This window comes from Trachypithecus francoisi, unplaced genomic scaffold (genome assembly GCF_009764315.1).
Source record: "Trachypithecus francoisi isolate TF-2019V2 unplaced genomic scaffold, Tfra_2.0 Lachesis_group12, whole genome shotgun sequence".
Taxonomy (NCBI): Eukaryota; Metazoa; Chordata; class Mammalia; order Primates; family Cercopithecidae; genus Trachypithecus; species Trachypithecus francoisi.
Window position 1 is genome coordinate 82930922 of NW_022681457.1, and position 24987 is coordinate 82955908.

A 24987-nucleotide genomic window follows, 5' to 3' on the forward strand; every position below is an offset into this window, starting at 1 on the left:
ATTCTAAGCCCTGGAAACTGAATATGTTGCCCATTATGGCAAAAGATAATTTGTAGATGTGATTTAATTAAGGATCTTGAGGTGGAGAGATTATCCAGGTGGACCCAATGTAATCACAAGAGTCCTTAGGAGAGAGAGGGAGACAGGAGTCAGTATTAGACTGATTTGTTATGAGAAAGATGCGGCTGGCTTTTACCAGCTTTGCAGATGGAAGGGGAGCCTTCCATGAGCCAAGGAATTCAGGCACCCTCTAGAAGTTGGGAAAGGCAAGGAAACTGATTCTTCTCTAGGGCCCCCAGAGAGAAAAGTGACCCTGCTGACACCTTGCTTTTAGCCCAGTGAGACCTATTTCAGACCTCTGACCACTCGAACTGTAAGGTAATACATTTTGCATTAAGCCACTAAATTTGTAGTAAATTGTTACAGCAGCAATGGGAACCAAATGCAACCATTTTGCTTTTCTTTTTAGTGAATGTTAAAGAGACAGTTTATATTCCGGGTAGGCAGGAGGTTAGGGAAATAGTGCTCACCCACCATTGGCGGAAGTGTAAATTTCTGCTTTTTTTTTTTTTTTGAGACGGAGTCTTGCTCTGTCGCCCGGGCTGGAGTGCAGTGGCCGGATCTCAGCTCACTGCAAGCTCCGCCTCCCGGTTTACGCCATTCTCCTGCCTCAGCCTCCCGAGTAGCTGGGACTACAGGCGCCGCCACCTCGCCCGGCTAGTTTTTTGTATTTTTTTTTTTTTTTTTTTTTTTAGTAGAGACGGGGTTTCACTGGGTTAGCCAGGATGGTCTCGATCTCCTGACCTTGTGATCCACCCGTCTCGGCCTCCCAAAGTGCTGGGATTACAGGCTTGAGCCACCGAGCCCGGCCAATTTCTGCTTTTTGAAGAGCTATTTGCCAGTCCCCGTGAAAAACTTCAAGGTGTATTCCCTTTGATCAAGTATTCTACCTCCTAGGAGGTTAGCCTGTGATATACTCATACAAGTATGCAGAAGATATTTGATGTAGCATTTATTGGAATAGAAAGCTGGAAACAACTTTCATAACTATCAGTAAGGGACTGGCTGTGTTTGAGTACAGCTCAAAATGGAATACAGTGCTGCTGCCCCCCAAAAGAAAGAGGTGAACCTAGATATCCATACATAGATTTAAAAAAAGCAAGTTACAGATCAATATAAATACATTAGGATATCAGGAAGAACATAATAAATTAACTGTAGCTTCTCTGGGGAGGGGCATGTGGGGACAGGGAGATTCAGGGAAAAGAGCCAAGGATGGTACAATTCTGCAGTGGTTTAAAATTTTTCAAGTAACTTTTTTTATTTTTATTATACTTTATGTTCTAAGGTACATGTGTACCACATGCAGGTTTGTTACATATGTATACATGTGCCATGTTGGTGTGCTGCACCTATTAACTCGTCATTTATATTAGATATATCTCCTAATGCTATCCCTCCCCCTTCCCCCACCCCACAACAGACCCCAGTGTGTGATGTTCCCCTTCCTGTGTCCAAGTGATCTCATTGTTCAGTTCCCACCTATGAGTGAGAACATGCAGTGTTTGGTTTTCTGTTCTTGTGATAGTTTGCTGAGAATGATGGTTTCCAGCTGCATCCATGTCCCTACAAAGGACATGAACTCATCCTTTTTTATGGCTGCATAGTATTCCATGGTGTATATGTGCCACATTTTCTTAATCCAGTCTGTCATTGATGGACACTGGGGTTGCTTCCAAGTCTTTGCTGTTGTGAGTAGTGCTGCAATAAACATACATGTACATGTGTCTTTATAGCAGCATATTTATAATCCTTTGGGTATATGCCCAGTAATGGGATTGCTGGGTCAAATGGTATTTCTAGTTCTAGATCCTTGAGGAATCGCCACACTGTCTTCTACAATGGTTGAATTAGTTTACAGTCCCACCAACAGTGTAAAAGTGTTCCTATTTCTCTGCATCCTCTCCAGCACCTGTTGTTTCCTGACTTTTTAATGATCACCATTCTAACTGGTGTTAGATGGTATCTCATTGTGGTTTTGATTTGCATTTCTCTGATGGCTAGTGATGATGAGCATTTTTTCATGTGTCTGTTGGCTGCATAAATGTCTTCTTTTGAGAAGTGTCTATTCATATCCTTTGCCCACTTTTTGATGGGGTTGTTTGTTTTTTTTCTTGTAAATTTATTTGAGTTCTTTGTAGGTTCTGGATATTAGCCCTTTGTCAGAGGAGTACATTGCAAAAATTTTCTCCCATTCTGTAGGTTGCCTGTTCACTCTGATGGTAGTTTCTTTTGCTGTGCAGAAGCTCTTTAGTTTAATTAGATTCCATTTGTCAATTTTGGCTTTTGTTGCCATTGCTTTTGGTATTTTAGACATGAAGTCCTTGCCCATGCCTATGTCCTGAATGGTATTGCCTAGGTTTTCTTCTAGGGTTTTTATGGTTTTAGGTCAAACATTTAAGTCTTTAATCCATCTTGAATTAATTTTTGTATAAGGTGTAAGGAAGGGATCCAGTTTCAGCTTTCTACTTATGGCTAGCCAGTTTTCCCAGCACCATTTATTAAATAGGGAATCCTTTCCCCATTTCTTGTTTTTGTCAGGTTTTGTCAAAGATCAGATGGTTATAGATGTGTGGTATTATTTCTGAGGGCTCTGTTCTGTTCCATTGATCTATATCTCTGTTTTGGTACCAGTACCATGCTGTTTTGGTTACTGTAGCCTTGTAGTATGGTTTGAAGTCAGGTAGCCTGATGCCTCCAGCTTTCTTCTTTTTGCTTAGGATTGTCTTGGCAATGTGGGCTCTTTTTTGGTTCCATATGAACTTTAAAGTAGTTTTTTCCAATTCTGTGAAGAAAGTCATTGGTAGCTTAATGGGGATGGCATTGAATCTATAATTTACCTTGGGCAGTATGGCCAATTTCATGATATTGATTCTGACTATCCATAAGCATGGAATGTTCTTCCATTTGTTTGTGTCCTCTTTTATTTCATTGAGCAGTGGTTTGTAGTTCTCCTTGACGAAGTCCTTCACATCCCTTGTAAGTTGGATTCCTAGGTATTTTATTCTCTTTGAAGCAATTGTGAATGGAAGTTCACTCAAGATTTAGCTCTCTGTTTGTCTGTTATTGGTGTCTTAGAATGCTTGTGATTTTTGCACATTGATTTTGTATCCTGAGCCTTTGCTGAAGTTGCTTATCAGCTTAAGGAGATTTTGAGCTGAGATGATGGGGTTTTCTAAATATACAATCATGTCATCTGCAAACAGGGACAATTTGACTTCCTCTTTTCCTGATTGAATACCCTTTATTTCTTTCTCTTGCCTGATTGTCCTGGCCAGAACTTCCAACACTATGTTGAATAGGAGTGGTGAGAGAAGGCATCCCTGTTTTCAAAGGAAATGCTTCCAGTTTTTTCCCATTCAGTATGATATTGGCTGTGGGTTTGTCATAAATAGCTTTTATTATTTTGAAATACGTTCCATCAATACCGAATTTATTGAGAGTTTTTAGCATGAAACGCTGTTGAAGTTCATCAAAGGCCTTTTCTGCATCTATTGAGATAATCGTGTGGTTTTTGTCTTTATTTCTGTTTATATGCTGGATTACGTTTATTGATTTGCATATATTGAGCCAGCTTTGCATCCCAGGGATGAAGCCCACTCAATCATGGTGGGTAAGATTTTTGTTGTGCTGCTGGATTCGGTAGACCAGTATTTTATTGAGGATTTTTGCATCGATGTTCATCAGGGATATTGGTCTAAAATTCCCTTTTTTTGTTGTGTCTCTGCCAGGCTTTGGTATCAGGATGATGTTGGCCTCATAAAATGAGTTAGGGAGGATTCCCTCTTTTTCTATTGATTGGAATAGTTTCAGAAGGAATGGTACCAGCTCCTCCTTGTACCTCTGGGAGAATTCGACTGTGAATCCATCTGGTCCTGGACTTTTTTTGCCTAGTAGGCTGTTAATTATTGTCTCAATTTCAGAGCCTGTTATTGGTCTATTCAGGGATTCAGCTTCCTCCTGGTTTAGTCTTGGAAGAGTGTATGTGTCCAGGAATTTATCCATTTCTTCTAGGTTTTCTAGTTTATTTGAGTAGAGGTGTTTGTAGTATTCCCTGATGGTAGTTTGTATTTCAGTGGGGTCGGTGATGATATCCCCTTTATCATTTTTTATTGCGTCTATTTGATTCTTGTCTCTTTTCTTCTTTATTAGTTTTGCTAGCAGTCTACCAATTTTGTTGATTTTTTCAAGAAACCAGCTCCTGGATTCATTGATTTTTTGAAGCATTTTTTCTGTCTCTATCTCCTTCAGTTCTGCTCTGATCTTAGTTATTTCTTGCCTTCTGCTAGCTTTTGAATGTGTTTGCTCTTGCTTCTCTAGCTCTTTTAATTGTGATGTTAGGGTGTCAATTTTAGATCTTTCCAGCTTTCCCTTGTGGGCATTTAGTGCTATAAATTTCCCTCTACACACTACTTTAAATGTGTCCCAGAGATTCTGGTATGTTGCATCTTTGTTCTCATTGGTTTCAAAGAACATCTTTATTTCTGCCTTCATTTCGTTATGTACCCAGTAGTCATTCGGGAGCAGGTTGTTCAGTTTCCATGTAGTTGAGCTGTTTTGATTGAGTTTCTTAGTCCTGAGTTCTAGTTTGATTGCACTGTGGTCTGAGAGACAGTTTGTTATAATTTCTGTTCTTTTACATTTGCTGAGGAGTGCTTTACTTCCAACTATGTGATCAATTTTGGAATAAGTGCAATGTGCTGCTGAGAAAAATGTATATGCTGTTGATTTGGGGTGGAGGGTTCTGTAGATGTCTATTAGGTCCGCTTGATGCAGAGCTGAGTTCAATTCCTAGATATCCTTGTTAACTGTCTGTCTCGTTGATCTGTCTAATGTTGACAGTGGGGTGTTAAAGTCTCCCATTATTATTGTGTGGGAGTCTAAGTCCCTTTGTAAGTCTTTTTTTTTTTTTTTTTTTTTTTGAGACGGAGTCTCGCGCTGTCACCCAGGCTGGAGTGCTGTGGCCGGATCTCAGCTCACTGCAAGCTCCGCCTCCCGGGTTCACGCCATTCTCCTGCCTCAGCCTCCCGAGTAGCTGGGACTACAGGCGCCACCACCTCGCCGGCTAGTTTTTTGTAGTTTTTAGTAGAGACGGGGTTTCACTGTGTTAGTCAGGATGGTCTCGATCTCCTGACCTCGTGATCCGCCCGTCTCGGCCTCCCAAAGTGCTAGGATTACAGGCTTGAGCCACCGCGCCCGGCCTGTAAGTCTTTTAAGACTTGCTTTATGAATCTGGGTGCTCCTTTATTGGGTGCATATATATTTAGGATAGTTAGCTCTTCTTGTTGAATTGATCCCTTTACCATTACGTAATGGCTTTCTTTGTCTCTTTTGATCTTTGATGGTTCAAAGTCTGTTTTATCAGAGACTAGGATTGCAACTCCTGCCTTTTTTTGTTTTCCATTTGCTTGGTAGATCTTCCTCCATCCCTTTGTTTTGAGCCTGTGCGTGTCTCTGCACGTGAGATGGGTCTCCTGAATACAGCACACTGATGGGTCTTGACTCTTTTTCCAATTTGCCAGTCTATCTCTTTTAATTGGAGCATTTAGCCCATTTACATTTAAGGTTAATATTGTTATGTGTGAACTTGATCCTGTCATTATGATGTTAGCTGGTTATTTTGCTCGTTAGTTGATGCAGTTTCTTCCTAGCATTGATGGTCTTTACATTTGGCATGTTTTTGCAGTGGCTGGTACCAGTTGTTCCTTTGCATGTTCAGTGCTTCCTTCAGGAACTCTTGTAGGGCAGGCCTGGTGGTGACAAAATCTCTCAGCATTTGCTTGTCTGTGAAGGATTTTATTTCTCCTTCACTTATGAAGCTTAGTTTTACTGGATATGAAATTTGGGGTTGAAAACTATTTTCTTTAAGAATGTTGAATATTGGCCCCCACTCTCTTCTGTAGGGTTTCTGCTGAGAGATCTGCTGTTAGTCGGATGGGCATCCCTTTGTGGGTAACCCGACCTTTCTCTCTAGCTGCCCTCAATATTTTTTCCTTCATTTCAACTTTGGTAAATCTGACAATTATGTGTCTTTGAGTTGCTCTTCTCGAGGAGTATCTTTGTGGTGTTCTCTGTATTTCCTGAATTTGAATGTTGGCCTGTCTTGCTAGGTTGGGGAAGTTCTCCTGGATAATATCCTGCAGAGTGTTTTCCAACTTGGTTCCACTCTCCCCGTCACTTTCAGGTACACCAGTCAGACGTAGATTTGATCTTTTCACATAGTCCCATATTTCTTGGAGGCTTTTTTTGTTTCTTTTTCGTCTTTTTTCTCTAAACTTCTCTTCTCGCTTCATTTCATTCATTTGATCTTCAATCACTGATACCCTTTCTTCCAGTTGATCAGATCGGTTACTGAAGCTTGTGCATTTGTCACATAGTTCTTGTGCCATGGTTTTCAGCTCTATCAGGTCATTTAAGGACTTCTCTACATTGGTTATTCTAGTTAACCATTCGTCAAATATTTTTCAAGGTTTTTAGCTTCTTTGCAGTGGGTTCGAACTTCCTCCTTTAGCTCAGAGAAGTTTGATCGTCTGAAACCTTCTTCTCTTAACTTGTCAAAGTCATTCTCTATCCAGCTTTGTTCCATTGCTGGCGAGGAGCTGCATTCCTTTAGAGGGGGAGAGGCGCTCTGATTTTTAGAATTTTCAGTTTTCTGCTCTGTTTTTTCCCCATCTTTGTGGTTTTATCTACCTTTGGTCTTTGATGATGGTGATGTACAGATGGGGTTTTGGTGTGGATGTCCTTTCTGTTTGTTAGTTTTCCTTCTAACAGTCAGGACTCGCAGCTGCAGGTCTGTTGGAGTTTGCTGGAGGTCCATTCCGGACCCTGTTTGCCTGGGTATCAGCAGCTGAGGCTCCAGAAGAGTGAATATTGCTGAACAGCAGATGTTGCTGCCTGATCGTTACTCTGGAAGCTTCATCTCAGAGGGGTACCTGGCCCTGTGAGGTGTGAGGTGTCAGTCTGCCCCTAGTTGGGAGTGTCTCCCAATTAGGCTACTCGGGGGTCAGGGACCCACTTGAGCAGGCAGTCTGTCCTTTCTCAGATCTCAAACTCCATGCTGGGAGAACTACTACTCTCTTCAAAGCTGTCAGACAGGGACATTTAAATTGCAGAAGCTTCTGCTGCCTTTTGTTTGGCTATGCCCTGTCCCCAGAGGTGGGGTCTACAGAGGCAGGCAGGCCTCCTTGAGCTGCGGTGGGCTCCACCCACTTCGAGCTTCCTGGACGCTTTGTTTACCTACTCAAGCCTCAGCAATGGCGGGTACCTTGCAGTTAGATCTCAGACTGCGGTGCTAGCAATGAGGGAGGCTCCGTGGGTGTGGGACCCTCCAAGCCAGGCACGGAATATAATCTCCTGGTGTGCTGTTTGCTAAGACCCTTGATAAAGCGCAGTATTAGGTTGGGAGTGACCCGATTTTCCAGGTGCTGTGTGTCACGGTTTCCCTTGGCTAGGAAAGGGAATTCCCTTCCCCGTTGCACTTCCCGGGTGAGGCGATGCCTTGCCCTGCTTTGGCTCTCGCTCGATGGGCCGCACCCCCTGTCCTGCACGCACTGTCCAATACACCCCAGTGAGATGAACCCGGTACCTCAGTTGGAAGTGCAGAAAGCACCCATCTTCTGTGTCGCTCACACTGGGAGCTGGAGGCTGGAGCTGTTCATATTCGGCCATCTTGGAACCGCAGAAGCTCAAGTAACTTTTCATTTAACAATTTTTTTAAAAAAGAAGGAGAAAGCTCCCCAGCATTTCCATACTGTCGTTGGTTTTTGGAACTCCTGGTCTCGACAAAACTAGGGGTATGAACCCGAGCCCAAAGGAGAGGCAGGGAACAGAAACAACCAGATTTAGTGATTGATGACATGGCTGGGAGCAGGGATGGAGGTGGTGACAGCCCAGGAGAGGGTCAGCAGGTCAGGACCTGGCCAGGGTCCAGACTGGCAGGAGCCGGTGTCCAGGAGGCCTGGGTTGCTTGCTGGGATACATGCGGATCCCCAGGCAGGGGTAGTTTTCTCTGCATGGACCCCCCGATTGCTGGTAGGTCAATGCTGTGGGATACCCTGACATGAGTGAGGTTAGAATGTTATAGGTGAGTCAAGCATCTGCAGGAAAGGCAGGGCTTCCACCAACAATTGCAGGTTGCTTGGTATCAGCAACTTATAGCTCAGGCCAGCACAGGACCCTTGCCCAGCCCTTCTCGCAGAGAAGCCAAGAGGATGGTGGGGTAGGCCAGTGGGTGAACCTAACCTTGCCAGTCCCATGGGGAGGGTTGTATTTTATAAGATCAGCAGGTATCCCTAGTTGGATCCTCACTTTGACCAAGGTCTAACAGGAATGGGAGGCGTACGTTACCCCGTGGAATTCTCCTCAGCCTAAGGTCAATATTGCAGGCCAGCCTGAGCAAACTAGGAAACGTGGCCAGTGTTTTTCAGCTGGCCACACTGTCACCTGGTCTTAGATTTCAAAATCCAGAATTGTCAGAATGGAAGTGACCTTGAGGTCATTCAGCCCAATTTCATGTTACAGAAGGGAAAACTGAGGCCCAGAGAGGGAAAGTGCCTTGCCTAGGGTCACACAGTAGACCTGTGTGTTCCAGGGCTTCCTGCCACAGGTTACTGGACCCATGGCAGCCAAGGTGACTCCAGGCCTCCTGATCGGCCCTTGCTGAAAGAAACCCACAGGCCGACCCCCAGAGAAAGGTGGAGAAAGCAAGCCAGGGAGGCAGCCCACCTGTGGTGAGGAGACCCAGGTGCTCAGCCCCCTGGCTCTCACCAGGTGTGCTACTCACTGTCCCACCTGCAGCCCAGACCTCTCTGCCCCCGTAGAGCTCCCGAGCAGGTCAAGCCAGCGTCAGGCAGCACCTGCTGTTCAGGAGGAGTTGACCCCAAACTGCAGATCGAAGGACTCAGAAACGTCTTTAGTTTGGCTTGAAAACTTCCCAGCCCTCTCTTGTTGGGTCGGTCATGCCTCTTCTCTGGGCATCAGTGTCTCCCACAGTCAAATGGCGATAAGAGGGATGCAAGTGTTATGAGCTTAAGGACAGGAGTGTGCTCATATGACTCCTCTATTTGGCAGTAATTGAGGCTAGAATTCAGGACACTGACAAGACAGAGCTGCTCTGCCGTGGTCCTCACTGATTGGTCATCTCATGAAAATCCAGTGACCAAGAAGTACATTGGAGGCTGCAAAGTCTCAGTCTCAGTAGGAGAACCATCTAGTCTGGCTTCCATGGAGTCAGGAAGATGGATCTGGTGGCCTGGAAAGCTGTGTGCCAGGATTGTGGTGATAATCATCCATGGTTATCAGTTCTAGCTTGTGCCCTAGGTTGGTAGGAAGCATTCAATCTGAAAAGTGTCCCATAAAGTCAGATCCATCAGACCTGTCACCACCTGATCGCCTGCCTGTGTTCTTATCCCCACTGCTAGGACCACGTGTCTCCAGCATGCAGGCCAAGGCTCTGCCCAACTCAGGAACCAGTGCTTCCCCTGTTTGGGGGAACTCAATCTATCCCAATATCTGGGTGGTTCATTGCGACACTGGCTTCTTCGGGGGCCCTGCTTTGACCTCTGAATTCAACCTTGGCTCTCATTTCTTGAGCACCAGCTGTGTGCCCGGGACTTTACATACATAATAACCCCAGTCAGTCTCATGACAGCCTGTCAGCCTAAAAGCAGCAGAGCCAGGACTAGAATCTAGTCTAGAGATCTTTCCACACAACCATGATAGCCTCTCCACGGAAATGCTTTCTCCAGTAGCAATGATGACTATTATTTATTGAATGCTTACTATATGTCAGGTGTCATGCCAAGCGATTTATATGAGTCAACTCAATTTAAATCACACATGACACTTTTACTGTCCCCGTTTTACAGATGGGGAGACTAAGGCTTAGAGGAGACCCCAGATTAGGGGACCATCAGTTAGGAGATGGAGGAGCCAGGGTTCAACCATAGGCTGCCTGAGTCTCAAAGCTACCTTTGGAGTCACTGTGCTGTGTTGCTGCATGCATGGGTTTAGTAGCTGGATGCTTACCTCGCCACAGATGCCTGTCTTGTGCTTTAGAACTAAACCCTGATCTGTGTTGCTACCTCTCCCTGTGTCCCCACTTACCTCAACCTGGATTCTGCCAAACCCTTTCCAGCCTCCCAGACATCAACATCACACTCCAATCCCCTGGATGAGTTAGTGTATTTGTTCAACTGCTCCAAAAGGGACCAAGTAACAAGCTCAAAGATGTATGATGTATGTCTCTCTCAGGGGCAGGTGTCTTTGTCTCACCTTCTTGTCCCACTGTTCCTTGGGGTGATGTTCTTGTCCATGTGGTCACAGGTGGCTCAGCTCCACCACATCCATGTTCCTTCCTGACAAAATGGGGAGGTAGAGGACAAGCACTTTTCCTTCTGGCTATGGCCTAAAAGTTGCATACATCATTGGCCAGAACTAGCTGCAAGGGAGGCTGGGAAAGGCAGCCTCTAACTGGTGGCCATAGACCCAGCTTGGGGGCCTTTGATTACTACAAGAAAGAGAACTGGCTAATGGAAGAGATATTCAGTCTCTGCCACAATCCCTGTTTCCAACCAGAGCCCCACCTTGACCTTGGCCTCTCTCTTTGCCCAGACTTCCTTCTGTGACTCTCTGACCACCTCTTCCTGTTAGTCTGCAGACCCATATCCTTATATCTGGCTTGTTTTGCCACCACCTGAGCCCACAGCCACTTTTAGTTTTTTTTTTTGCAAGTGAAGAATTCTGCCCCAGCTTAAATACACACATGCATACATGCACACACACAGAGTGTTGTACACAGAGATTTTTAGAAGGGGCACTGGCTTTGTTGCTAGGTCATTAAATAAGAATATTTACTGAGTACCTCCTCTTCAGCCTGTGGCCTTGTGCCCTGGGTTCCCAGGTATTGAAGTTAAAAGGAAAATTTTCTTATATTTTGACATCAGTGTGTTTTATTACTGTCAGTAAAATTTTTGACCAGATTTTGGCATGTTGGGATATGTGGGGGTGTGTGTAAGTAAATTACAAGCGAAGAGCTGTATTAAGCCCCACCAGCCTGGGGCCAGCTTAGCCTAACAGCTCACTGGACATCAGGCCCCTGCCCCCATCTTGCCCCAGCCTTATCTAACTTTGACTGGGGACTCCAGCTCCTCAGTGTAGAGCCCAAGGCAGATTCAAGCTGGCCTCCTGCCAGGACCAGTGGAATTGTCCACCTTAGAGAGCCCATTTCCCACCCGCCCTCTGGAAAGTTCCCCTGGGGTGTCCACCCTGGGCCATGGCCACGTTGTCCTGACGCCTTCGATACAGAAGGTGCTTTCCAGCTTGGTTTCAGAGCTTCAGACCTCCCTGCCTTGGCCCCAGGCTCCTGCATCATTTCCCACTCCCCTGAGGCCTTTGTGGCTCTAGCCCCAGCAAGTCCCAATCTCCTTCCTATTGGGCTGCTCCCACAGTTAGACCAAAGGAAGCTTCTTGAAGTGGGAGCTAATTTGTCAGGTATGCTAACCAGTTGGCTGCTGAAGCTTGGGTTCCCCTCAGGGTTATAAGCTGGTCTCTGAGCCAGAGCTCTTGGTGGCTGACGATGGCCTCGTGGCCCATTCTGTGACCATCAGTAGAGGCTGTCCATCTTCTTCTGGTCTGGGGTTCAGGTATCTGTTGGCCCAGCTCCTGGGCCCATTTCTCTGGTGACATTTACAGGTGCTGTCACCAATTCCCTGGAGAAGTGGCTTTTTTCTTTATCACTTCAAGTTTGTATTAACATTTCACACATACCCTCAGAACCACAGAAGGTAGCAAAGAACGATTTTCTTAGTGTCTGTTGGTCACAGTCATTAGAACGGTCCTTCGGTTTATACCACGTCACAGTTGGAATCCATTCCAAGGCAGAAGTCTCCTTAGGTCCTGTAGGTTCCCCTACATCTGCCCCTGTGGTCCTGGCTGCCCTTGTCCCCCGCCCCTCCTATTAAGCACTTCAGACCTGTCGTGATGTGGTGGAGCAGGCTGGCAGAGAGCACTAGCTCAGGAGTCCAAGCCCCAGTGTGGCTTGGGCTAGCCACTCTCCACCATGGCTCAGATGCCTGTGTGCGGAATGACAGGGTGGCCCCTCCGGCTCACAAGCCTCGCTGACTCTGTGCTCTGGCAGCCAATGGTGCTCCTGTGGCCTTTTTGCTCCCCACTCAGAAGTGTGGGTAGGACGCCTCTCCTTGGAGAAACACCATGTCAAGCCCACAGGTGCAGGCTGGACACTGACCCTGGGAATTTCAGACAGTGCTGGCCCTGTACTCACCTGATGATGCAACAGTCACCTGACTGTCTCCTTCATCTACCCTGCCCCTCCCACCTGACCCTGGGAATTTCACCAAACCGCAGCTGCTGGGCGCTCCCCCACCTGCCAAGGAGAGCCTTGTGGCTCAGTGAGGGGAGAATGCAGGACTAAACAATGTAGGGTCCTACCTGGCCAGCTGACCCCCACTCAGATTGATCATTTCACCACCCAGTCATGCTGCAGGGTCCCATCCATCCATCAGAAGAAGAAAAGCTTACTGCTACCTAGTGTTTCGGGGCTGATCTCAGATCCTTGCATGAAAGGGTCAATAAGAATAGTAAGTATGGCCAACCCTTGATTATCCACACATAGCACCCAAAGGCCTCTCCATCACAGTGCAGCCAGGCCCAGGAAGCCCAGCCCAGCCCAAAGAGCAGTTCTCTGTCTGTGCTGCAAACCATGTCTTCCACGTCTGATTTTTAGAAGGCTCAGCACTTCTACCCACCTTAGCTTAGGTAAGCAAGACCTGGGGTAAGGCTGCCAGGATGAGTTCCCCCACCTTCGCTGGGCTCCCCATTTCTTCTGTCCAGCAGCTGCAGTGTGGTTAGGACATAGGTTGAAAGGGCAACTCTGTTGTTCAGATGCTAGACATCCCCTTGCCGTGGATACAGCGATGTACCCTGGGGCCATGCTGATGCTTCCATAGGACTGAGGGCCATAGACTGCAGTGCCCATCATGCCACAGAAGCCACAGAGAACTTCTATTAATTGAGGGGACAGCCCTGTCTGGGGGGTCAAGAGGCACAGGATGGTCCAGCCCTGCCACCATTCCCGTGTGCTTTTCAGGGAAAATCATATCACCTTTCTAGCCTTCAGTCTCCTCTGTCAAGTGAGAGGAATGGACTAGACAGCCAGTCTCTAAGAATCTATCAGGAGATCATGGGGTAACTTTAGTCTCCATAGAAGAGATCAAAAGTTTGTACGAGACACCCAGAGACAGTTGGCACTTATGCCTAGTTTTGGCCATAAGGCAAATATTAATTGTAAGGGTAACCATTTTGTCCTGGTTTGCCTGGGACTGTCCTTGTTTATTCCTGTTGTTCCTCTGTGATTGTTAGTAGTTCCCATTTCATTCTCCAAGTGTCCCAGTTTGGATGGTATCTTATGTGGCCACCCTGTTGACTGAGATGTAATCTAATGAAATGAGATTTCCCTGTCTTCCCCACACTCAGTCTGCTTTGGTACAAGTCACAGGAGGCCTTTGACTGCTCATAAGAAAATCTCTGCTGATACGTTGTCTTTCACTGACAAATATCAATCACTGTATTTACACCACATCCAATGACTAGAGGGATGTCATTGAATCAGTCACTGTATTCAATGACCAGAGGGGTGTCATTGAAGACATAAATGATCTCCTGCATCATATACTGTTCCTGACTGAAGTGCCACATGAAAAAGTTTTGCAAGAAACTTAGATGTTCCTTCCTCTCTGGCTATAAGACTCTGTAATGGACCAAATCTCCCTTTTCTGCTTGGCTGCCAGGAAGCTCATATATAAATGTATAGCTGAATTATAGAAACACCATAAGTCCTTATTATTGGTATAGCGGTATTCTTTTTATCCCATCAATCCTGACTTTCTGCCTTATTTCCATTTTCTTTGTTCTGATTTGTTATTATTTATAATTATCTCATATTTATAATTTATCATTCTTCTATAAATATGGTTTTCTTATAGTTACTTTGAATTCTTTGTAGCACCAAGTAGAAAAGGAACACAAAAGGAGTGAATTTAGATGATATGCTTTTTAGCTAAAAGATCAAATCACCTGCTCCTCCAAAGCATGTCACAGTGTCTGAGGCCCTGCCCTTTAAGAGACAATTATTTGAGTCTTAACGACTTGTTAATCTTCTGAGCACCTGCAAAAATGTAGTAAGTGGAATTTTCAAGTCTGTATCATCACACACCTAGTGAAAAGAAGAGTGTGGGCATGAGGGGAGCCTGAGGGCAGGATGCCGGCGGTAGGGCATGCTCACAGGAGAAAAAGTAAGCGTAGAGATGCTCATCACCTACCCAGGGCTTCGCCAGGGGATGCCAGGGAATGGACACCTGAGAAGGGGCTAGGGAACCAACTCTGGCCATGGGAGGCCTGGGTCCAGGTGGCGACACTGCCTGTTAGCAACATGGGACCTTCAGTAAGCCACCTTCCTGATGTCCAAAGTCAGGTGGTTGGGTGAGATGGAGTCCATAGTGACTCCAGCCTTGGGATTCCAGCCCTGCTCCTGGGGAGGAGGGTCCTGAGGATGCACCGGAGCCCGTGAAGCTGAGCTTGCCCAGCTGGCAGCTGGCCCTAGGAGGAGACACACACTTGGGGTCCACACAGACCAACTTTGCTCCTCCACTCGAGGGCAAGGATCCCCATACTTTCATGACATCCCTGGGACACTGGACAAAGGCTGCAAAGCCAGAGGAACCTTCCAGAATGATCTTCCTGGCAATTGCTTGAATCAAACAAATGGTCACAGCTGTGTCAGATTATAAGTTCTCACAGACTGTGGCAGTAGTTTGTGGTTTTGCCTTGAAACATGGGCTGGGGTGCGGGTTAGCAAGGGAGTAAAAAGCAGTGAATGATGTCCCTCGTGGACACTTTCAGAACCCAGGGCCAGAGAGGAATACTAACCTGAGAATAATCTACCCCTTGGAAAACTCAACCCTGAATAATCCACTGGCACTTCCCTCCCGCACCATCTGCGGCTCCATCCAGAGTTCACCCAGCAGCGCCTGCGTCTCCGATCTCATTGGGCCCACTTCATGTCCAAGGCACAGTTGAGGCAGGATTTGTTATCTCGTTTATCGATTAGGCAACTGAGGCTTAGAGGGCTTAGACCCACTCAGAATGGATCACAAAGCACAGATGAGAGCCCAGGCCTCCTGTCCCTAACTGCCCTGCAGCTCCCAGAGCCCACTTTGTTTTCTGCTCTCAGCTTCCCACATGGCCAGTCCTCAGAAACACCCTGGCATTCAGGTCACCCAACACGGACATGAGAGCGGGTGAGGAAAGAATTGCAGAGCTTGGGCACGCGGAGCCAGAGCCTGTGGTTCTGGTTGAGTTTCCCTGGTTAACCTTTGAGGGGCCTCAGCCAAGTGTGGCACCGAGTCTGGGCTGCCCAGGCTGTGCATGAGTCCCAGTAACTCTATCTTCTCTTTTGTGTGTGTGTGTACTTCTATCACACAGAAGAAGAGCGTGATTTCTCCTCCGAGGCCGTTGATCTCCAGCCCAGAACTAAAGGGGAGAAGAACCACCCCCAGCATCCAGCGTGGCATCTCTTGTGCCAGGACCAGGGATGACTGGGCCATGGACACAGATGTCTCCAACCTTCAACCGTTCGCATAGCACACGGGGGACTCGTGGGGGCCACCTGCCACTGCCAGCTGAAACAATACAATGGCAATACTGACATCCTTCATGACGTTTTCCCGACAGACATTCAGGCAGAAAGTGCTGGTGCGTTTTCTATCTACAAAGTAGAGGGCCATGCCTCACCAATAGAATAGCTTGGGCCCTGATGACCTGCTCCGAATCCACTCACAGCCAGTGACACTTGCAAAAAACTCCCAAAGCTGTCTTGGGTTTGGCTTCTGCAGCTCTTGACCAATGTGACCAAAGCTGGACACCTCCTTGGGACACTGGGATTATTCATAAATGCAGCCTGCCTTGACTCTCCCTGAGTAGCATCTGAAGTCTTTGTGAAGGTCATGGATCCTGAACAAAGTGTCAAGGGCACCAAGAAGGCTGAGGGAAGTCCCCGGAAGCGGCTGACCAAAGGAGAGGCCATTCAGACCAGTGTTTCTTCCAGCGTCCCATACCCAGGCAGCGGCACAGCTGCCACCCAAGAGAGCCCCGCCCAAGAGCTCCTAGCCCCGCAGCCCTTCCCGGGCCCCTCATCAGTTCTTAGGGAAGGCTCTCAGGAGAAAACAGGCCAGCAGCAGAAGCCCCCAAAAAGGCCCCCCATCGAAGCATCCGTTCACATCTCACAGCTTCCGCAGCACCCTCTGACACCAGCATTCATGTCTCCCGGCAAACCTGAGCATCTCCTGGAGGGGTCCACATGGCAACTGGTCGACCCTATGAGACCTGGACCCTCTGGCTCCTTCGTGGCCCCTGGGCTCCATCCTCAGAGCCAGCTCCTTCCTTCCCACGCTTCCATCATTCCTCCCGAGGACCTTCCTGGCGTCCCCAAAGTCTTTGTGCCTCGTCCTTCCCAGGTCTCCTTGAAGCCCACAGAAGAGGCGCACAAGAAGGAGAGGAAGCCCCAGAAGCCGGGCAAGTACATCTGCCAGTACTGCAGCCGGCCCTGTGCCAAGCCCAGCGTGCTCCAGAAGCACATTCGCTCACACACGGGTGAGAGGCCCTACCCCTGCGGTCCCTGTGGCTTCTCCTTCAAGACCAAGAGTAATCTCTACAAGCACAGGAAGTCCCATGCCCACCGCATCAAAGCAGGCCTGGCCTCAGGCATGGGTAGTGAGATGTACCCACATGGGCTGGAGATGGAGCGAATCCCTGGGGAAGAGTTTGAGGAGCCCACCGAGGGAGAAAGTACGGATTCTGAAGAGGAGACTAGTGCCACCTCTGGTCACCCTGCAGAGCTCTCCCCAAGATCCAAGCAACACCTTCTCTCCAGTGGGCTATTCAGCTCTGGGAGCCACAGTTCCAGCCATGAACGCTGTTCCCTGTCCCAGTCCAGCACCACCCAGTCACTCGAAGACCCCCCTCCATTTGTGGAACCCTCATCTGAGCACCCCCTGAGCCATAAACCCGAAGACACCCACACGATTAAGCAGAAGCTGGCCCTCCGCTTAAGCGAGAGGAAGAAGGTGATCGATGAGCAGGCATTTCTGAGCCCAGGCAGCAAAGGGAGTACTGAGTCTGGGTATTTCTCCCGCTCCGAGAGTGCAGAGCAGCAGGTCAGCCCCCCAAACACCAACGCCAAGTCCTACGCTGAGATCATCTTTGGCAAGTGTGGGCGAATAGGACAGCGGACCGCCATGCTGACAGCCACCTCCACCCAGCCCCTCCTGCCCCTGTCCACCGAAGACAAGCCCAGCCTGGTGCCTTTGTCTGTACCCCGGACGCAGGTGATCGAGCACATCACAAAGCTCATCACCATCAACGAGGCCGTGGTGGACACCAGCGAGATCGACAGCGTGAAGCCAAGGCGGAGCTCGCTGTCCAGGCGCAGCAGCATGGAGTCCCCGAAATCCAGCCTCTACCGGGAGCCCCTGTCATCCCACAGTGAGAAAACCAAGCCCGAACAATCACTGCTGAGCCTCCAGCACCCGCCCAGTACCGCCCCCCCTGTGCCTCTCCTGAGAAGCCACTCAATGCCTTCTGCCGCCTGCACTATCAGCACCCCCCACCACCCCTTCCGAGGTAGCTACTCCTTCGATGACCATATCACCGACTCCGAAGCCCTGAGCCGCAGCAGTCACGTGTTTACCTCCCACCCCCGGATGCTGAAGCGCCAGCCGGCAATCGAATTACCTTTGGGAGGGGAATACAGTTCCGAGGAGCCTGGACCAAGCAGCAAAGACACAGCCTCCAAGCCCTCAGACGAACTGGAACCCAAGGAAAGTGAACTTACCAAAAAGACCAAGAAGGGTTTGAAAACAAAAGGGGTGATCTACGAATGTAACATATGTGGTGCTCGGTACAAGAAAAGGGATAACTACGAAGCCCACAAAAAATACTACTGCTCAGAGCTTCAGATTGCAAAGCCCATCTCTGCAGGCACCCACACATCTCCAGAAGCCGAAAAGAGTCAGACTGAGCATGAGCCGTGGTCCCAAATGATGCATTACAAACTGGGGACTACCCTGGAACTCACTCCACTAAGGAAGAGGAGGAAAGAGAAGAGCCTTGGGGACGAGGAAGAGCCACCTGCCTTTGAGTCCACAAAAAGTCAGTTTGGCAGCCCCGGGCCATCCGATGCTGCTCGGAACCTTCCCCTGGAGTCCACCAAGTCACCAGCAGAACCAAGTAAATCAGTGCCCTCCTTGGAGGGACCCACGGGCTTCCAGCCAAGGACTCCCAAGCCAGGGTCTAGTTCAGAATCAGGGAAGGAGAGGAGAACAACGTCCAAAGAAATTTCTGTCATCCAGCACACCAGCTCCTTTGAGAAATCTGACTCACTCGAGCAGCCGAGTGGCTTAGAAGGGGAAGACAAACCTCTGACCCAGTTCCCATCGCCCCCAGCTGCCCCACACGGACGCTCAGCTCACTCCCTGCAGCCCAAGTTGGTCCGCCAGCCCAACATTCAGGTTCCTGAGATCCTGGTAACCGAGGAGCCTGACCGGCCGGACACAGAGCCAGAGCCGCCCCCTAAGGAACCTGAGAAGACTGAGGAGTTCCAGTGGCCCCAACGCAGCCAGACACTTGCCCAGCTCCCGGCCGAGAAGCTGCCACCCAAAAAAAAGAGGCTGCGCCTGGCAGAGATGGCCCAATCATCAGGGGAGTCCAGCTTCGAGTCTTCTGTGCCTCTGTCTCGCAGCCCGAGCCAGGAAAGCAGTATCTCTCTGAGTGGGTCCAGCCGCTCAGCCTCATTTGAGAGGGATGACCATGGGAAAGCCGAAGCCCCCGGTCCCTCATCTGACACACGCCCCAAACTCCCGGGCACCCACATGTTGACTGTCCCCAGCCACCACCCGCATGCCCGAGAGATGCGGAGGTCAGCCTCAGAGCAAAGCCCCAACGTTTCCCATTCTGCCCACATGACCGAGACACGCAGCAAATCCTTTGACTATGGCAGCTTGTCCTTGACAGGCCCTTCTGCTCCAGCCCCAGTGGCTCCACCAGCGCGGGTGGCCCCGCCAGAGAGAAGAAAATGCTTCTTGGTGAGACAGGCCTCTCTGAGCAGGCCTCCAGAATCTGAGTTGGAGGCTGCCCCCAAGGGAAGACAGGAGAGCGAAGAACCACAGCCCTCATCCAGTAAACCCTCCACCAAAAGCTCATTGTCTCAGATTTCCTCCGCGGCCACCTCACATGGTGGGCCCTTGGGAGGCAAGGGCCCAGGGCAGGACAGGCCCCCATTGGGGCCCACTGTGCCCTACACAGAAGCACTGCAGGTGTTCCACCACCCTGTTGCCCAGACACCCCTGCATGAGAAGCCGTGCCTGCCCCCACCTGTCTCCCTTTTCTCCTTCCAGCACCTCGTGCAACATGAGCCAGGACAGTCTCCAGAATTCTTCTCCACCCAGGCCATGTCCAGCCTCCTGTCCCCACCATACTCCATGCCTCCACTTCCTCCCTCCTTATTTCAAGCCCCACCGCTTCCTCTCCAGCCTACTGTTCTGCACCCAGGCCAACTCCATCTCCCCCAGCTCATGCCTCACCCAGCCAACATCCCCTTCCGGCAGCCTCCTTCCTTCCTCCCCATGCCATACCCAGCCTCCTCAGCACTCTCTTCTGGGTTTTTCCTGCCTCTGCAATCCCAGTTTGCGCTTCAGCTCCCTGGTGATGTGGAAAGCCATCTGCCTCAGATCAAAACCAGTCTGGCCCCACTGGCAACAGGAAGTGCTGGCCTCTCCCCAAGCACAGAGTACAGCAGTGACATCCGGCTACCCCCTGTGGCTCCCCCAGCCAGCTCCTCAGCACCTGCATCAGCTCCTCCACTGGCCCTGCCCGCCTGTCCAGACACCATGGTGTCCCTGGTTGTGCCTGTCCGTGTTCAGACCAATATGCCATCCTATGGAAGTGCAATGTACACCACCCTTTCCCAGATCTTGGTCACCCAGTCCCAAGGCAGCTCAGCAACTGTGGCACTTCCCAAGTTTGAGGAACCCCCATCAAAAGGGACGACTGTGTGTGGTGCAGATGTGCATGAGGTTGGGCCTGGCCCTTCTGGGTTAAGTGAAGAGCAAAGCAGAGCTTTCCCAACTCCATATCTGAGAGTGCCTGTGACATTACCTGAAAGAAAAGGCACTTCCCTGTCATCAGAGAGTGTCTTGAGCCTGGAGGGGAGTTCATCAACAGCAGGGGGAAGCAAACGTGTCCTTTCACCAGCTGGCAGCCTTGAACTTACCATGGAAACCCAGCAGCAAAAAAGAGTGAAGGAGGAGGAGGCTTCCAAGGCAGATGAAAAACTTGAGCTGGTAAAACCATGCAGTGTGGTGCTTACCAGCACCGAGGATGGGAAAAGGCCAGAGAAATCCCACTTAGGCAACCAGGGCCAGGGCAGGAGGGAGCTAGAAATGCTGTCCAGCCTGTCCTCAGATCCATCTGACACAAAGGAAATTCCTCCCCTCCCTCACCCCGCATTGCCCCATGGGACAGCCCCAGGCTCAGAAGCTTTGAAGGAATATCCCCAGCCATCTGGCAAACCTCACCGAAGAGGGTTGCCCCCACTGAGCGTGAAGAAAGAAGATTCCAAGGAACAACCTGATCTCCCCTCCTTGGCACCTCCCAGCTCTCTGCCTCTGTCAGAAACGTCCTCCAGACCAGCCAAGTCACAAGAAGGTATGGACTCAAAGAAGGTACTGCAGTTCCCCAGCCTCCACACAACCACTAATGTCAGTTGGTGCTATTTAAACTACATTAAGCCAAATCACATCCAGCATGCAGATAGGAGGTCCTCTGTTTACGCTGGTTGGTGCATAAGTTTGTACAACCCCAACCTTCCGGGGGTTTCCACTAAAGCTGCTTTGTCCCTCCTGAGGTCTAAGCAGAAAGTGAGCAAAGAGACATACACCATGGCCACAGCTCCGCATCCTGAGGCAGGAAGGCTTGTGCCATCCAGCTCCCGCAAGCCCCGCATGACAGAGGTAAGTTCAACCTTGTTTTTCTTCTCATCACTGATTTTCAAAAGCCCTTGGTGAGCTTTTAAAGCCACAGTATCCTCAGGTTCCAGTTGCAGAACTAGAGCCAGATGAGTGTCAGATTGCCTCTCTGAAAGCTGAGACTGGTCACCTTACAAGGAAACATGTTTATTGAGTTTCTTTGTCAGTGTATCTGTCGTATCGTTGGAATGGATATACTTTCAATACAGTTAGCCATAAAGTGATCCTGCTCTCCCATGAACTTCTGTTGTAAAATCAAAGATATAGGCTCAGTAAGAAAAAAAGAAATTTTCCAAAAGACTGAGTTGGAAAACTTGGCTGACAGGAATGCCTGTAGCAACTTTAAAACTTTATACCTCTCCTTCATTGTATGAATATCCCTTGTCTTGTTAGTCTTTTCCTGCTTTTCTTAATTCTTACATCTGCTGTTTCCATTCTCTAGTACCACTTTAAATCTCCTATTTCCAAGATTCTATAATTTGGCACAAACGACTCCTGAAATATTCCTTCTTCCTTTTCTGGGAGTAAGACAGCAAATGGAGCTGAGCTGCAGTATCCCTCCTTACCAGTAGATGGCAATGCCACTCACAGTTTGACCTATCTGTGCTATGTGGTCAAGAAACGCTAATATTTACTCTTTCATTGCCTTTGATCTGAGGCTACATCAGGAGCTATAGAATGAACTGGTCCCCTGAAAGCTCAGCAAGTTTGAAATTCAGTAATTTTAAACTTCAGACAAAAACCACCACCATACCCTGACAAGGCCAGCCTAGGGATTTGGATTATGTTGACTTGGCATTTGTGGAATAACAGCTGGTCTTGTTTATTGAGCAGCCTCATGGTGCCAGGCACTGTGCTGGGCCCTTGAATCTAGTCACTGTTCACCTCCACCTCTGAAGTAACATAACCATCTCCCTTCTATAGCTTAGGGAACTGAGGGTCAGAGTCTGAGAAAGGTCAAGGTCATCTGGCAAATGTTGGACAAACCCAGAATTTGAACCCAGACCTATCTGACTCCAAAGAGTCTATTTTTCTTCTTTTAATTATTTGAGGAGAGAAAAATCTTAAAAGATGACTGCAAATTTAAAAATATTCATTAGTGTGTCTTCAGACCAGAAGCTCTGACCAAATTAGGTCTAAATTCCCTAAACTAAATTCGTATTGTAGATAAGTGAGCAAAACTCTGTTCTATAATTTCCCATGCTCTCATATCTTCCTCTTTTGTCATTGAGCGAACTTTGTGCGTTGAATTTGTCCTTAGCTTGACTGGATGTTCTTCACAGAACTGTTTTCTAAATTTATTCCCTAGATGTCTTTGTCAGTCTACATAGATCCCTAACCAAGATTTCCACTTTTGCATTAATGTCATGCTAATTTCCTCTTCAGCATCTCTTACTAGCTGTGGCCACTCCCAAGATGCTGTTATAATTATTCATACTGCTAGCTTTTTGGGTACCTATTATGTACCAAGTACTATACTAATTGCTACTTTTCTCCTCACAACTAACTTGATAGTTAGGGTGCAGTATCACCATTTCATAGATGAAGAGACCAAAACACAGAGAGGTTAAGTAACTTTCACAAGGCCACACAGTAAGTGGCAGAGCCTAGATCAAAACTAGATTTTACTCCAGTGCCCTTTTGAATTATCTAAGCTGCCTCTAGTTTTTAATGACTGAAAATGTTACAGGCCATTTAAGAGAAAGGAAGTGTTAATTTGGATTTGTCAATTATTTATTTATAATTGGATTTGGCAATTATTTATTTATAATGCTCCTAAAACCTGTGAACTTTTTCTTGGAATATTCTGTTTGGTTCACTGGCATGTTTCCTGCCAGAATTGCCCCAATCTGGTACATTAGTATAACCTCATGGTCTATGGCTTAAGGCCTTTATACAACTACACCTCTCTCTGGTCTCTGCTTGCGTATCTCCAACGAGAGGAACTCACCATCTCATGATACATTCCGATCCATCTTTGGACAGCGCTCTAAGAAGGCTCTCTATTGTACTGAGCTGACATTTGTCAGCTTGTAGCTTCCAGTCTCTGTTAGTAGTTCTGAGAAGGTCCTTAGGTCTATCTTAGCATTTTGAAGCTCTTCCAAACCATCTTTGTGCAAGTCTAGGACACCCTATGATGTTTTTGTTTCGTCATAGATATTTTCTTCCATGTATAAACTCTGGAGAAACCCCAGCTTGTTAAGAGTCCACTTTGTAGCCACATTCTTTCGTTTTTCCTCCTTGGGAATCATTTTGACAACAACACAGCACTGTCACAAAGTGACTAAGAACAAGGATTCAGGTGCCAACTTGCCCAGGTTTGAATCCCACTACCTTACCTACTAGCTATGTGACCTTGGGCCAATAACGTAAACTCTCTGAGCCTTGGTTTCATCCTCTGTAAAATAGGGATAATAATAACACTTAGCTCATAGGACTGTGGAGATAATTAAATGAGTTAAGACATGCAGAGTGTGCTTAGAACAGTGCATGCCACATTGGCACTCAGTAATTATTTTTAGCTATACTTATTCATATTGTTGTCGTCAAAAGCTAAAATGGATCCCTGGTCCCTGCTCAATTCCAACACTGTGTTTCCTGGGAAAGTGGTACACTGCCACCCAAACCAGCCTCCTCCAGTGTGGCCCAGATATCACGACAGGCTGTGAGGGAGAAGCAGTCCGTTTGCCTGTGGGAGGCACCTTGGTCATTCCATGGACAGTCTAGATCACAGGCCAGGGTGGAGTGGAAATGGTAGGCTCTGGAAACCCAAGGGTATTGCAGAAAACTAGCTGCCTTCTGCCAAAGCAGCAGTCCAGATTCTTGCTCGTTTTCCACTCCCCTCTTCCAAATCTGAAGAGATTATTTGGTGGTCACTGAGTCATAGAAGTTGGCCCTGGAATGGATCTTCAAGATAGTCTAAATCCCCTCAGACTCTGAGGCCCAGAGAGGTGAAGTCATCCACCAAACAGCAGCTCCGTGTGCCATGGCCTATCTGGCGCTGGAACTCAGATTCCCCGATTCCCAGCCAGGCACCTTTCTGTCTAGCCCCATGCTGTCCTTGTGGGGGCAGGTGTGGTGGCTGGCACAGGGGACTGCCGTTCTTAGATTGCCCCAGCATCAGGAAATGTGGTTGCTTCATTCACTGGCTGGAAACAGCATGGTTTTTCATGACTTTAATGATAGTGGCGTGAAGTAGGAGGAAATTCTCACTCCCAGCCCCCGCCCTAAGCACAACGTTTCTGCTCCCTAGGCAAGAGCGCACCCACCCCTGACAACACTGCAGCGTTTAGAGGACATGTTCTTGGAATAGTGGAAGATGTCCAGGAAGCACAAGGCCAATGCCAGCCCTCCCCTTAAGCCAGCTCTCATCATTGAGGCATGGCTCTGTAAAGTGCGTGGGTCCTGCAGGACTAACAGCCCAGAGCCTGCACAGCCTCTCTGTGCCTGTCTCTGTGGTGGAGTTGGGGACGTCCTGCTGGTCAGGGTCCTCAGCCCAGCTCCTGGCCTTTGGTACTAGCACAGAAGGGCCAAGGTCCTGGAAAAAAGAGACCTGTGCTGCACTCCCAGCTCTGCCCTTAACTCACTGGGTGACCTTAGCTTTCTGATCTATAAACAAGAACTGGGCCAGTTTATCTCCAAAGGCAGAGTGGAGCCTTTGTTCATGTGTTCAACATTATTTGAGCATCTTCTCTGAGACAGGCCCTGTGTGGGGTTCTGGGGTGCCCAAGGAGACCAAGATGAGGACCTGTTACCAGGAGTTCCCAGACTAGTGTGAAAGACAGATAACAAACACAGGTCTTATGGGAGGTTAACCTGAAAGAGACAGGGT

The 24987-nt window shown here is 48.3% G+C and overlaps 1 protein-coding gene across 5 annotated transcripts in view; it reads left to right on the forward strand.

Moving 5' to 3' along the window:
* Positions 1-24987, forward strand: part of HIVEP3 (HIVEP zinc finger 3) — a 529998-nt gene that overhangs the window by 438653 nt on the left and 66358 nt on the right. For 4 of the 5 annotated variants that reach the window (XM_033226865.1, XM_033226866.1, XM_033226867.1 and 1 more), the window contains one exon: positions 15559-21140. In XM_033226865.1, coding sequence (XP_033082756.1) covers positions 16080-21140 — 5061 coding nt within the window. In that variant the 5' untranslated portion in view covers positions 15559-16079. Of the gene's footprint in view, positions 1-12419; positions 12657-15558; positions 21141-24987 lie in introns of those variants that run through there. The other variant, XM_033226869.1, reaches the window with a different exon arrangement.